At 39.3% G+C, this 14375-nt stretch overlaps 1 protein-coding gene across 15 annotated transcripts in view; it reads right to left on the reverse strand.

The window, feature by feature from the left end:
* The window catches only part of CD44 (CD44 molecule (IN blood group)), an 82866-nt gene that overhangs the window by 18773 nt on the left and 49718 nt on the right, over window positions 1-14375 (reverse strand). For 2 of the 15 annotated variants that reach the window (XM_045523945.2, XM_045523944.2), the window contains exons 6-13: window positions 13238-13354; window positions 10837-10965; window positions 9176-9331; window positions 6876-6989; window positions 6296-6403; window positions 3352-3480; window positions 1740-1877; window positions 32-133 (exon numbers count right to left, since the gene is read on the reverse strand). The exons of 3 other annotated variants lie outside the window; for them this stretch is intronic. In XM_045523945.2, coding sequence (XP_045379901.1) covers window positions 32-133; window positions 1740-1877; window positions 3352-3480; window positions 6296-6403; window positions 6876-6989; window positions 9176-9331; window positions 10837-10965; window positions 13238-13354 — 993 coding nt within the window. The remainder of the gene's footprint in view (window positions 1-31; window positions 134-1739; window positions 1878-3351; window positions 3481-6295; window positions 6404-6875; window positions 6990-9175; window positions 9332-10836; window positions 10966-13237; window positions 13355-14375) is intronic. 10 more of the 15 variants (XM_074372176.1, XM_010964681.3, XM_045523950.2 and 7 more) reach the window with 8 other exon arrangements.

The following is a 14375-nucleotide window of genomic DNA, read 5'->3' on the forward strand; positions in this document are numbered from 1 at the left end:
AAATAAAGAGACTGAGTGTCATTATCCTTACGAGTTGTCATTGAAAGAGGTCCTGTCCTGTCCAAGTCTTCCACCAAACCTGTGTTTGGATCTGCAGAAGGCTGAAGCGTTGTACTATGGCTGGTTTCCATATCTGAAGGAATTAAATCGGGGTGATTACTTGATTTCCTAACTACTACCTGAGGGTGGTTTATGGTCTAGAGACAAATTATTCTTCTATTCAAACTTGAATAAGAGGAACTGAAGTAGATTATCATTTCTCCAAAAGAGCATTCCGAGAAGTAACTGGTTTTCCCTGAAGGGCCGAGTTATAATAAGAGCTGTGATTTTTGTTCTTTTTTGCTGAGTCTGGAAGGACGCTAAATGAGCACATGATGGGCTTCCCAAGCCTTGCAGAGAGAGAAGTCTAACCCCTGTGTGACTTGTCCCGTTCCATACACATGATGTGACACGTGGAGACGAGATAAAGTGCACTGGTTCAGGAGCCATTGTGTTACATCCTCCTTACTTGGCAAAATAATTTTCTTTACAGCCCTCTTCCCTCATTTGCTCCTCTTTTGCTTTACAAAATGAAGGTACAAATAAAACACAAAATCATCATTCAATAATCTCTAGATGGAGGCCACAGGAATATTCTAGGGCAAGAAATAAGAAGCAGTGGATGTCAGTGAATCATTCTTCCCATAAACACAAGCAGGAGATGTCTTTGGAATGTGACATGTACAATGTTGAGCAGTACAGTTTTCACTGACAATAGTTACGGAAGCTGTTTCTAATAATTATCACCAATCAGTTCTGCTGAAATAACAAGTTCTGGGTGAAAGAGTGGTCACACAACCCACAAACACCATCACCACTGCTGGTTCGATTTGAAGTCCACCCACACTGCTACCTCGGGGGAGATATAATCAGTCCCAAATCACCCCAGAGGGAAACACTGGACCATCAGGCACCCACCTGTGCATTGTAGCCTTTACATACAAAAAGAAAAGGACAAAACGTGGCTGACTCCATTATCCCAGATTTCAAAAAAGAAAGGCTAGCTAAGTCAAATCAAAACCCCAAGTGGATATTCTTCCAGAAAAAGTCCTGCCTGTTGATGGTCCCTAGACACTCTTGTTCAGCTTCTTGTTGATAAGTGGAATCCTTTAAGAGGTATCACACCATTCCATGGTTGAAGCCATTTATAATGTTCCTGACATGATCAATTTAATGGAACATCTATCTGCTCATCAGTAAGTCACTGGGTATCATATTTATTTCTAAATATGCAAGAGTAAATAATAAAATTGTTGGAGCCTTTGAGGTACTTGTTTGGAATGAGTACTCACCAATTTTTGATCTCTAAGATTTCACTACCAAAGACAAGTTACATCTTTGGGCCTACAGTGGAAATAGTCATTGAATGCATTACTTCACTCTTTTTAAAACACTGCATTTAGAAGTAAATGGAAAAGAAATCTTGAAACTGCTCCTCTTCAGAGGAAATGACTTCCAGTCTCAACAGCTTAGGACTAATTCTTCTTTGACTCCCTTGCCAAATTCTCCACCCTCAACCAGGACTTCATATCCAGATGAATGTGCATATCACTCTTACCAAGAAAACTAGTTTTTTAAGAAACTTAAAGTTCCTTAGGAAAGCAGACTGGTCAAAACTCAAGGGCACATTTCTAGGAGAACAGCCATTTGGCAGCTTTAAAAAACATAATATATATATATAAAAGCTCAGAGGCTATTACCCATCCTTCTTTCTGTTTGATGACCTCGTTCCATTGGATGTGAGATTGGGTCCAAGATATAAGTCCAGGAACTGTCCTCTTGATGCTGTGTGGTCACTCTTTGATTTGGATGGCTGTCATGGGCTGAAGCTGTTGTGACTATGCAGTTCAAGCAAGTGTCAAAATGTTAGTTGACATTTGGCCAAGGATAGACTGATTTTTTTTTTTAAAAAAGACTGTATTCTCAACACAAGACAATGAAACCGTGTTCTAGGTTTAGAGGGCCAGGAAGCAGCATAAATGCAGAATGTCTTAGCAGGTATGGGTTCATTCAGGCTCATTTTCCTAGCAATCAGCATGTGAACTAGAGGACCCAAAACCATTAGTGACTTCTCTAGTGGGTAGACAATAAGTTATAGACATCAAAGTAAAGATGAAGGAGCAGTTCTTGACCCATGCCAAGTTGCCACTGTCCCCTAAAGGAGGAAGTGTAAGAGCCCAACACATGATGTCATTCCAAGACAACCACATCCCAGCAAAACACACATTAGGCCAGCGGTGATTTAGAGAAGGAATCAAGTAACAGCTTCCCATGAGATACACACGAAAGTAAATGCCACTCATCTCAAAAGCATGAATGGAATCCATTAGAAGCATTACCTTCTAACAACAGGATTTATGGCACAAGTGACATACAGGAATGAAGCGCATGCTTTTGCTTCCTTCTGAGCCAAGAAGTATAGGTGGCAACGATGACAAGAATAGCCCCTTAGCAACAACCACACCACACAGCCAGTCACCGAATCCATCGCTCTGCTAGGTATGCATTCAGAAGTTGCCGTGCACGGGAACAACATTATGCATTACAGTCTATGTTGCAAATGGAAACATGGGAATATTTCTCGCTGACACCAACTAAGAATATGGTATTCACAGTCTTTAACAGGCAGGATGCATTTCAGTCTTTCTGTCACACAGACAAAAGAATCACGCATGGGAGCCGGCAGAGCCAAGTTAGCGGGCATCATTTAGAAATGATGACAAGATTTGAGTCCAGTCTCCACAATCCCACAATTCAAGAATAGACAAGAGGTGTTTTCTGTACATCTAAGAAGAAATCATTATATATTCAAGGAGAAATCTCCAAACAAACATGGCAAAAGGGCCAAATGACACCAGACAGGTATTTTTCTCAAAATGTCTGGCTCCATTTCCTCAAATACTGGGGTTATGAACAAATGCTTTCTAACAAGCCCACTGTTTCATAGAACTATGTTGTAAAGCTGGACCCACATCATAGGGTAGATGCCTTTACAAAGGAAAAGGGAGTGTTTTGTAAGATCAGAGTCTCTGTTACAGTCTCACTAGGGGATACTCCAAACTAGGTCTGAGAGTGACACCTGCAAGGGCATGTTTCCTGTGTTTCCCTTCTGTGCCTGAATCCATTGCTCTTCACGTAATTTGCTACGAGAGTTTAAGGGTTGGCTCTGTGCCGACGGCATCATCATTGATGAAGGAACCTTAACATCTTGTGACAGTCCCTTCAAAGTCTTCTTGTTCACTGCCCTCAATGCCCAACATTTAACCCAAGAGGAAGTTTTCACCCAAATTTGCCTGTTAAACCATCCATTACCAGCTGTCCCTGCTGTTGAATGAGAGTCTTCCTTTGGTGTTTGGGGATATTCCCCAGGCCGTTCATTCTCGAGCCACTGCTCTTTCTGGATAGCTGTTTCTTCTGTTGTACTACTAGGGGTTGCCCAGGCTGTGAGAAGAATGTCAATTGTGAGCCATTATTGTTCAGTTAATTTCCTTACCAACATACATCTTTCTACCCTGAGAGCACATACACGTAGGAGAGAAGGTAGAAGAGGAAAGGAGTAAGGAGCAAGACCACTGATAAACTGAAAGTAGTATCAGAAATCAAATGGTCCAAGACTTTGATTTTTCAGATGGGAAAACTAGAGCCCAAAGAAGTTCTGATTTGCTCAAAATCATATAGTCAGACTGGTACAAACTTAGGACTAGACCATGATCTATGAATTCCCAGTATTATTCATATTTTACTAGAGTCTGTGGACTCATATATCCTGTCTGAGAAAACCCTTTGTTCAAAAAATTAACTTCTTGTCTCCAGGGATTTGGGGGGAGGAATATATTATATAAGAATCAATGACAAGACCAGCCTAGTGGGAAGCCTTCTCTCAAATGGTGGCCACGTGACTCATAACCACACACACTGGAAACGCACCAGCAGTGGATCTGCCCAGCATGAAAGATGCTGGGAACGGCTGGGATGCTACTCCGCTGACATATTACGAGGTTATGTCTATGGAGCATCCAAAACTGCCAAAATTACTTTTTAACAAAAGTAATTCAGTGGAAGAAAACTTCTCTAGCCAGTGTTTGGCATTTATATAAACAACAGCAGTGTAGGACAGGCTTAAAATTTCAAACACTCAGGGTTGCAATTGTTCAGTTTTAAAAAGGACAAAATGAATGAAGTAAAATTGTATCAGGGTGCCTTTGGGAAAAATCAGAAAGCCACTGACATTTTCATCTATAGCAACTAATAGTAAATTTTTGGTTCATCGAGAAAATGAAAGTGTATAACACAGCAATGATATCTCGATTAAAAAAAGAAAAGAAAATGAGTGTGTAAACTTGCCAATTCGAAGTATGTTTTGCAACTTGTAAAACTGGTTGTATTTCATTATTTTAGAAAATGATATACGTGACTTGATAATACCAAAGACTTAAAAAAAAAATAAAATGTATTGTCCTCGTTTTACCCTTGCATTGGCCAAAACATTCCTGGGGTTAACTGGTTATCCAGAGGGAGGAAAAGAAAGAAACAAACTCTTAAATTTTACCTCCCACTGACTAAATCACTACCTCCTGACAATAATGAAGTTAGAAGAAACACTGGGTGTGATTACAAAAAAAAAGAAAAATTAAGCCAAACATAGATTGCCTATTTAAAGCTTAAAAAAAAAGAAAGAAAAATAAAACAAACCAAAAAATGCATGCGCACACACACACCCCACCACTGCTCTATACTTCTTTTACCACTGTCTTTATAAACACAATGATCCTTTAAAGATCCAGTAATCTTCTGTTGCTTTCAACATATGGGTTAGCAGGGTATAGGATTTCCATTGTAAATATGAAGGTTGGATCTCTTCTAGAAGTTGTGATGTTCTTTGGATAAAGCCCAGAGCTCACCAATCAGAATCTCTTTGTTTTGAGAGTCCTGATAATAGACCTGCCGTAGCAGCTACTGCTTCCCCTCTGCTCAGTTCTGTGTTGTCCCGTATTTCAACTACCCTCCAGTAATCATGCCCCTTTCCCCACACCTTTTGGCAATAGGCTTATGAATTCCAAGCCTCCTAAATAGTTTTCTGCTTTTTAAGTACAAACTGTCTAAAATAATTTCTAAGATATACTGTTAGGACCCAAAGGGATGGGTACAGAATCCCATTCTGAAGAGACCTCTGCTTCTTAATTTTTTCTTCTATCAAAAGACTCTTGTTAACTCACCTCGTAAACCTCATGCGTGTATCAAATCTATTAGGGTAAATAATGAGACGTAGGCCTGTTGGGCGTAATCAATACAATGCCCAAGACTTATTAACCTATTCAGTCCTAGCTGATGTCTGAGACATTTCTTTTGTTGTCTGAGGACATCCTCAATCATGGATTCCCAAACTCTTTTGGCTTCTAAGTGATTATTTCTTACATTTCTGCTTTAGGAGTATTCCAGGCTATGAGAATGATCGTTGAACCATAATTTTAAGCATGCTACAAGCTATTATCCTAAGCTAAATCTTCTTTTATTCCAAACATCATAAGCATCTCCCTGAGAGGTAGATTTTAAAAAAAGAAGAGTATAAACTTCTTATTTCTTTTTTTGTTCTATCCTCATAGTCCAGCAGTGAGACCTGAAATTGTTTTAGGAAACCTGAGATGTTTGCACATAAGTAGGAATAACAGCATCAAAGCCTTCCCCAAGAGTTACCATGGGCTTAAAAACAGAAAAAAAAACAGTCATGGAATTCAAATGCAGACCATCTGAGCTACTAACGTTCCTCCAAGGGGTACAAGGGGTGCCTTTCTACAATGCAGCGAGGAACAGAATGTGAAAAAGAAACTGGATTCATCAAAGATCTTCATAGAAAGTAAAGATTTCAAAGATCATTGCACTTTTCATGTTTTCTTTCCAGGTCCCACTACAGGCATCAAAAGAACACACATCATACACTTCCATGAAAACACACAGATTACCCAGATGGAAACTCTGGGAATCTTTAACACAGATTCTTCAAATATCTCACATATTTTTAAACATTTTAACTTTTTAGACATTTTGGCCATTTAGGCAATCTGGTAAGTTAGCATTTTTCCCCAAAATTCTAAGAAATTGGGCACATATTTGGCAGCTTTTCATGCTCTGGGGATAAGAGAAGTTATTGTGTGGAAATAGAAGATGTAGCCAGTGTCTACACAAGAGTCTTCCCTATTCTTTGGAATGACTTCCCTAACTCATCTCAGCCAGGACTGCTGACCACCATCCTTCTTACGTGTGCCTGTAGAATGCTGGGTCTCCTCTTCATCATGGTGACTCAAAGACGAGTGTGGCGTCTGGGTCCACTTTTCTCCATAAGCACTGGTGCTACTTCTGTCCACATCTGTCGTGATGATGGTTATACACATAGTGACTTTTTATCAACCAACTTTTGATGATTCTGTTCTTCCACTAAAGTACATGACCTCTAATGGTCCTGTGCCTAAATGGTACCTCTGAGCATCTACCTTCAATGCTTTTGAGTGACTTCACTCATCTCTCCCAAGGGAAAACCAACGGGCATGGACTTTCTTAATGTTTACCTTTTATTCCACTATAACCATTTTGTCAAGGGCAGTATCACAAACCATTTAAATGCATTCATTTTTAAAATGAAGAACATAAAATATCCTGTACTCAGATGATATAATTGATAAATGACTCCTAAGTTGACCTGAGTATCCTCATGAAAGTTCACTAAAAATTTGTGATGAGATATTAACTAAATTTCCCACTGTGTCCTGATGATTGATCTTTGCAACATCAAAGACTTTGAGGGAAAAAAAATATTTAATTAAGTATGCATAACCCATTACCAGTCATCCTTGTGGTTGTCTGAAGCGATACTTCTGGATTTGAATGGCCTGGGCTCCATTGGGTCCAATCCTGGTTCTGTTGTGGGTGGTTAAAAACCCAGGGTGTAGTTGAAACTGTGATAATGATGATTGAAGTAATTAGGAAAATGTTATTTCTGGAGCTTACTCTGGAGTTCACCACTTGCTTTGCACATTACTCCCTTCTTTAGTCTATAAAGTAAGTCATCTATACCAGGTGGTATAGACGGTTAAGTAGAAATGCCGGGAAAGCAGAGAGTTCCTTCAGCTTGATTCAGCCATACTGTTAAGCATCTCAGTGTCCTTTGCATTCTGTCAGAGAATACGCTGGGGTCAGAACATGAGATCTTCTGGAGAAAGCAGCCAAAGAAGCTGCAGCAGGAGGAAGAAGAGCTTTGAAAACACCAGCCCTCCACCGAGGATAACCAAAGGCATCAGAGCTTTGCCCATCCATGCAGTCTGCAAGTACCCTCTGCACTTGAAAGCCCAGGGAATTCATATCACTGGCAAGTGAGCAACACGGAGATCCACTGGCTGAAGCGTAGACACCTGGAAGTTATACCACGATGACCACTTCACTTCATTAGCAGTTTTGGTGGGGAAAGAAACACCATGAGCAGCCAGAGCTTTCCTAGAGATGAGTCCAAGAAAGAATAGCTACCTAGAACAGCCATATGACTCAGCTATACATTTCTGAATATTTATCAAACGCTTACAGTATTCTCACCAAAAACAAAGCATTTCACAAGCAAGCCATTCATAGCCAATGAAAGAAAACCAAGACGCATACATTCAGTAGAAAAACACCGTTAAGTAACCAACCACCATCCGCAGAAGCTCCCGGAAACTAAAAAGTGGCGTCCATCCACCAGGGCCCTGATGCTGTCACCCAAAACAGTAGAGCTGGAGTAAGAGATGCACCTGGCAAAACCACGACGAAATCAGAATCTTTGTCTTTTGTGAAGGGTTATTTGTAAATCCATCCTAATTCTTTCCAACTTTTATTTTGATGCCCAGATAATACAAAACTCTTTTCAGAACTATAATACTTTCAGCTCTATTTCACAAATTAATGAAGTCAGGTTTAGAGCCATTAACCACATTCTCAGTAAGCATGAGAAAGTGGCAGTTATCACACCCCAACAGAAAAAAGTCGGGCATCCTGCTGAATTACGTGCACAGGTGCCAAGAAGAAAAGTGAGCTGAAATTGGAAAATATGCCACAGAGATGAGAAAATATCAAGGGAAGTTTTCCCCTGGTGTATAAGCATATGTTTTATTTTCAGCTTGATCTGTTTGGCTTACCACCCAAGAGTTTAGTTTCTCAGATATCAAGACCACATCTTTACGATGGCCCCACCTAGAAGATGCGGCCACATTCCGAACTCAGGAGACAGTATAAATCTCCAGTGTTTGGGGTTATTTGGTTTTCTTTCTGAAGTTACTAAAGATAGTTTCCTTGTTCCCTAGACTAAGCTCTGCGGAGATGTCCAGCTGAAGGATATACTCCCTAAAAGCTTAGATATAAAGCATTTAGTTCATCTCCAGTATTTATTGTTATCGATGTCCTCCATTCAGATGCACTTGGGCTTAAGCTCTTCCTTTGGAGCCCTCCCTCCTGGGGTGCTGACCTCTTGGGAATGAAACTCTCAAGTTTCAATAGAATGGACAGAATTTCAATGACCTGAGAGAGCTCACATAGCACCCCAAAGGTACACCTTCTCTGAAAAAAAAAAAAAAAAAAGGAGAGCTGTAATAAAATCAGGCTCAAGATTCTCATCTCTGTTCAGTAATATCTTAGATCATTACAGGCATGAACAGGAAACTCAGTCATCTGGTAGAATATTAGATGAATCTTTGAATTTTTAAGGGGATATTTCAGCTCAATTTCAGTCCCTGCTCTCAAAAAGTTTTATAATTGCCACCAATTTGGGTACCATTAGGCAGTGGTTTCACTATTTGTCTTTAAGAATTGGCCCTGTTTTGTTGTAGCTCAGCTTTAACACTTAAACCAAACAGGAAGAACATGAGGTATTAGGAATTGCATAAAAGACATTTTTCCCACTTCTCCTCCAAATACGTTTTGGCTTCCATTAAAAAAAAAAAACACAAACAAAGAGCAGTTTCTTCCTCTACAGTCTCATCAAGGTATAACTAATGTATAGGCTTATGTTCATTTTTCATATTAACTGTTTCCCAAGATTGGAAATCACTACTGGGCATCAATCGGATTAATCGATACATCTGGCAGGAATGGTTCTACTGGAATGGATTATTCTTACTGGTGCTGGAGAGAAAATCTTCATCATCATCAATGCCTGATCCAGAATAACTGGGCTGTTTGTCTCTTTCATCTTCATTTTCTTCAGTTGGCTCCCAGCCTGCTGAGATGATATTTGAATCCGTACCTGTTGTGGTGACTTGCGTTAGTGGCTGAGCTGGATGCCAAGCAACCCATTTGACAAAGGAAGAAAATCAGGCTCAGAATGTATAACGGAATTCCCAAGATTATAAGAAAAAAAGTGAGACATTTGACTTGTACAACCCAAATGCTCATAGTCTGGTCTCTGAAGCTAATATAGAGATCCTAAAACAATTAGCGAGGATCTTTCCAATTGAACACTCTCATTAAGGAAGTTAAAAGAATAAATGTGGACAAAACCCCACCAAAGAGGTAAAAGAAAAAAAAAAGCCAATAAACACTCCCCCATGCTTTCAGATGCATTTATTATTAACTTGTGAAGCCTATGCCATTAAAGCTAGAATGTCAAGAATAGAACGAAAAGATTTCACACATGCCTATTGGTTTTGTCAAGCCACCTTTAGAAAAATCTTGGAATCTAAACCCATGCCAATCATTTCTAAAACCCGTTAGTTGTATTCACAATGGGCCAATTCACTTTTTGGTCTTCTCCAGCACCCAGTCTCTGTAGCTCTGAATGCAAACGAAAGCTACACTGCAGTTTCCTGTAACACTTCCGCATATAGCGTGAAAAAAAAAGTTAGTCAATCAACAGAAAAACCATGCCTGGTTGTGGTTACCAGGGAGGTGGAGGGTGGGAAGGGATAGACTGGGATTTCAAAATTGTAGAATACATAAACAAGACTACACTGTATAGCACAGGGAAATATACACAAAATGTTATGATAACTCACAGAGAAAAAAATGTGACAATGAGTGTGTATATGTCCATGAATGACTGAAAAATTGTGCTGAACACTGGAATTTGACACAACATTGTAAAATGATTATAAATCAATAAAAAATGTTAAAAAACAAAAAAACAAAAAACCATGCCTGGCATTTATTAGTTAACCAAAAGGGTTGACTAAAGTGGACTGTAGCCAGTATTGGGGGAAATGTTCACTTTTCCCCTTTTGGATGCAGTCAGTCATAGGCAAGGAAGTGGAAAGCCTCCACCTCTTCTCAGTGGTTACTCAGTGGTCAATCTCCCTTTACCTTTAAGAAAAAGGGGTTTTCTACATTTCGAATGAGATTCATGCTATCTTTTGGAATGACCACTTGCATTTTCATACTATGAGTATCTATCCCAAGAACAGTCTCACTGTTGGAGGTTTTCTGTGTTTTGTTAGCTCTAGCTATGCTACTTTATTTTCTCATAAAAAGTCAAGAACGTTTCATGACTTCAATCGTTTTAGAATATCTTTCAGAATCGAAATTTTGTTCTGTCTTTGAGAAAGACCTAGCGCCTTTTTAGCAGCCCCCTTATTAGCCTCCTCCCGAGACACATAGAAGAAATGTGCTTATGAGTGTTACAAAATCAAACATAAATCATAATGCGCATGATCCTTCTAAAGTCATCAAAAACATTTATGAAACCAGAATGGACTTTAGACTTTGACAACATCCCCGAGGTCAACAAGAATTACTGAAGACTGTCAAGAAAACATACGAAATGAGATGATAATAATAACTCATTACCAGCCGTTACTGTTGTTGTGTCAAGATGACTCTTGGAATCTGATGGCTGAAACCACCATGAAAACCAGTCCTGGGCTTCTTGCCTCTCGGTTGCTGTTTTGGAAGTTGTACCACTAGTGATCATCAGAGCTGTTGTGATCATAATTGAATTGAGTGTGGAAAGGTTAATTATCAGTTCCTAAGAAACAGCACTGTATATGCTTTCACTCTTTTACTGCTCAAGTGTCATCTCTACTTGATATCGACGGCGAAAGAAAAGGAAGAAGCACAGATGTTCCATTTCTTTCAGAGGCCCAAGCTGGGATTCACAGAATGTCAGAGATGGAAAGACCTTAAATATCTGGTTCGTGCTCCTCATATGGACAGACTTTGACTTGTTAAAAAGGTTAAACAAGACAGGTCTTGAGGAAAACATGAGAACTGTCTTTGAATTTTGAAAGGCTCTGACGTAAATCAGGGATTACATTTTTATCTATGCCAAACAGGGACTGCTGGTGAGAATTTCAAGGGGATGAATATTCTTCCAGATGTTGGATTTAAAAAGGTAATCAATCATCTGAACCATCCAATAGTGAGCTTTTGCATAAAGTATTACATTCCCTACCATCGGAAAGATCACTTAGCAGGAAAACATTATGTGTAAGACATTAACAAAAGATCAGAAATGCTGATTGAACTAGACCATTTAAGATCCTCTCCAAATCTGAGCATCCATGATTCCAAAACCCAGCTCTTCAGAGTCCTAGCCTTTTGTCTTCTACATACTCCATCTTGGCCAACCAATATCATCTCCAATAATTTAGGGTATGATATTTCTGCCAGCAGTCCCAGACACAAAGCCCCAGCAACCCGAAACACGTGGAAGAAGGACACGGGAAATGGAAGACTGAAAAAGATGCTGTTCCACTTTTCTCCATTTAGCATCCAAATCCTCTAGCAGCCTTGCCCATGGTCACTTTTACATCAGCACTAGATTTTGCAAAGCAGAACAGAATATTCTGAGTCCCAGTCTTTGAAAACAGAATAATCAATCAGGCAAGACAGAGAAGAATTGAGCCCATGATCTCATGAACAAGACAAGAAGCAAGAGTCTTGGTTGGAAAGCTTCCAAACACTGCCATTTCTGCAACCAGGATGTCCATCAGAGGAAGAGTAGAGAATAGTAGATAACAAACTGAGAAAAAGTTCAAGGAGAGAAGCTGGAGCCATTATTACACCCAAATACAAAAGTAAAGTAAGTTAGATTTCTTTTTCCAGCTATCAAGAAAGCCCAGAAATAGCCCAAGATGAAGTACTGACAAGAAGACTTTCTCCTTCACAGTGTTTGTCCTATGAAGATATGCATTGTAAACATTTTAAAATAGCATTTCTTTATTCTGCAGGCAATCTCTCTCCCTCTTTTCAGCATCATCTTAATCACTATGATATGTAATCATAACATCACATCAGCACTATTTTCCTTACAGGAGTATTTGTCCAAATAAAAAATACAGTTTATTCAATGTCTTATAAGCTAAGCAAATGTAGAGGATCATTTAAAAATATATTTTATTTATTTATTATTGTATTACTTAATTATTTTATTTTGGTGGTGGTGGGAGGTAAGTAGGTTTGTTTATTTTTAGAGGCGGTACTGAGGATTAAACCCAGGATCTCCTGCATACTAAGCATGCACTCTACCACTTAAGCTATACCCTCCTCTCTGTAAAGGACTATTTTTATAACTCTTCTTCTGAAAAAAGAATGCCTAATTATTCTAAAATATAGCCCTATCCTCCATCAATGAAAGTTAACAAATGAACATATGCTTATAATCTCCAATGGCTATAGACTTTGAATCTTTTCCCATCAAAAGCTCTCAAGTCAAAACACTTTATAATGATTTAGAATTAATAGTCAGGCATCTAGGGAGCTTGTTAGAGGCTCAGATGCTGACATAAAGCAACAAGTCAATTCCTGTATTTCACAGTTGAGGTTTTAGACATCCAAACAAGAATCCAGGGCTGACACTTTCCATCCGTAAATCAGTATTTCCCTCTGGCATTATGATTGGCTGTGCTAATTAGATCAGCAGAAAATAGGAGTAGGCATTTTCTAATAGACTTCTTTCAAGAAGACGTGTTCTGAACAAATCTCCTAACTGAAGCCTCTGAGGGAAAAGTAATTCTGATTCTATGTGCATGTTGCCAAATGGAAAACAAGGAGGAATTTAGGAGAATCCAGTTATATCCTCAGACCCGTGGGCCTCTCATAAATTGGATGGTCCCACACCCTGTTCTCACTAAGGATGATGACAGAGCATCAGCAGGAAGCTTCGGCATGAGAACGGATGTCCTCTTCCTTAACACTGAAGGCCTTGGCATTCAGGGCAACACGATGAGCAAAAGATGTAACAGTTTACCTGTCGTTGCTGTTGTCTGATCCTGAGTCTTAGGCCGTGAGTTACCATACCAGGACCATATCCAATTATTTTGCTCCTGAGCGGCTGCATGACTGTTTGAGTGCACAGTTGAAGTAACTGGATCAATTATAAAAATATCATTTAGTGAGGTCTTTCTATAAAACCTTTATCTCAGCTCCATCTATGTATAATGTACATATATATCATAGAATGAAGATCGGACAAGAAAGATGGAGGCCTGGTTTTATCTCTGCAGTCTCCGAAAGCCTCTTAGAATCTTAGGACAACATCAGAAATGCAAATTCTGTATGGGTATCAGTTCAGTACTACTCATTCTTCCAACTGAGCCTCTTGGATACAGGCTCAGAGCAAAATCAAATAGCAACTTAAGAACCAATTATGGAAAAGAGATTTTCTATCTACTTGATAGGGTGACCCAGGCATGAGCTGAAATTAGCATCTCATAAAGTTGCTTTTCATTCATTTATTTTCGGAGTATCTTTAGAAGTGCTTGCTTGTATCTTTTGGGTCTGTCTAGCATTTTACTTAGGTAGCCTGTGATGACAACTAGCATTTCAAAGTTCCACCCACACTCGTTAATCTCAAGTTAAGCTTCATTCTCGAGCGGGAACTTTGCAAAGGGTGTGTGTTCAAAGTGTTGAAATCAGATAACGCTTCCTCAAGTATTCATCCATCACTTCCCGTCACTTTTAATTCTAATTCAGAGTGTGTTTCCAGAAAGGAAACAAAACTGCCCAAGCTTGAAAAATTCTGGACTCTATTCAAATTAGAGAAAAGATAACCAGTGCTATTTTGCAATCTGAAATCTCCCACTTGACTCTCAAGTTGGACTTGAGTCCAGAATGTTTCCCTGTAGCAGCAGAATGGCAAAGATCATCAGGATAAACATCTAAACCAGTTGAGATTTTTAAAAGCCATTTAAAATCATACGCCGCTTTGAAAATCTGATCTAAGTTATGGCTTCTCTCCTCAAAAAACAGATCCTACACATATGCAGTTTCAAAGTTTTGCATATTATTTCAGGTGACCTTTGAATGCCTCATGGCCAGTCGAGTCAACTGGAAGTCCATGAACTCCAGGTTAAAAGCTTTGATTCTAAACACATCCAGTGTTAACT

Source organism: Camelus bactrianus, chromosome 10, assembly GCF_048773025.1.
Source record: "Camelus bactrianus isolate YW-2024 breed Bactrian camel chromosome 10, ASM4877302v1, whole genome shotgun sequence".
NCBI lineage: Eukaryota > Metazoa > Chordata > Mammalia > Artiodactyla > Camelidae > Camelus > Camelus bactrianus.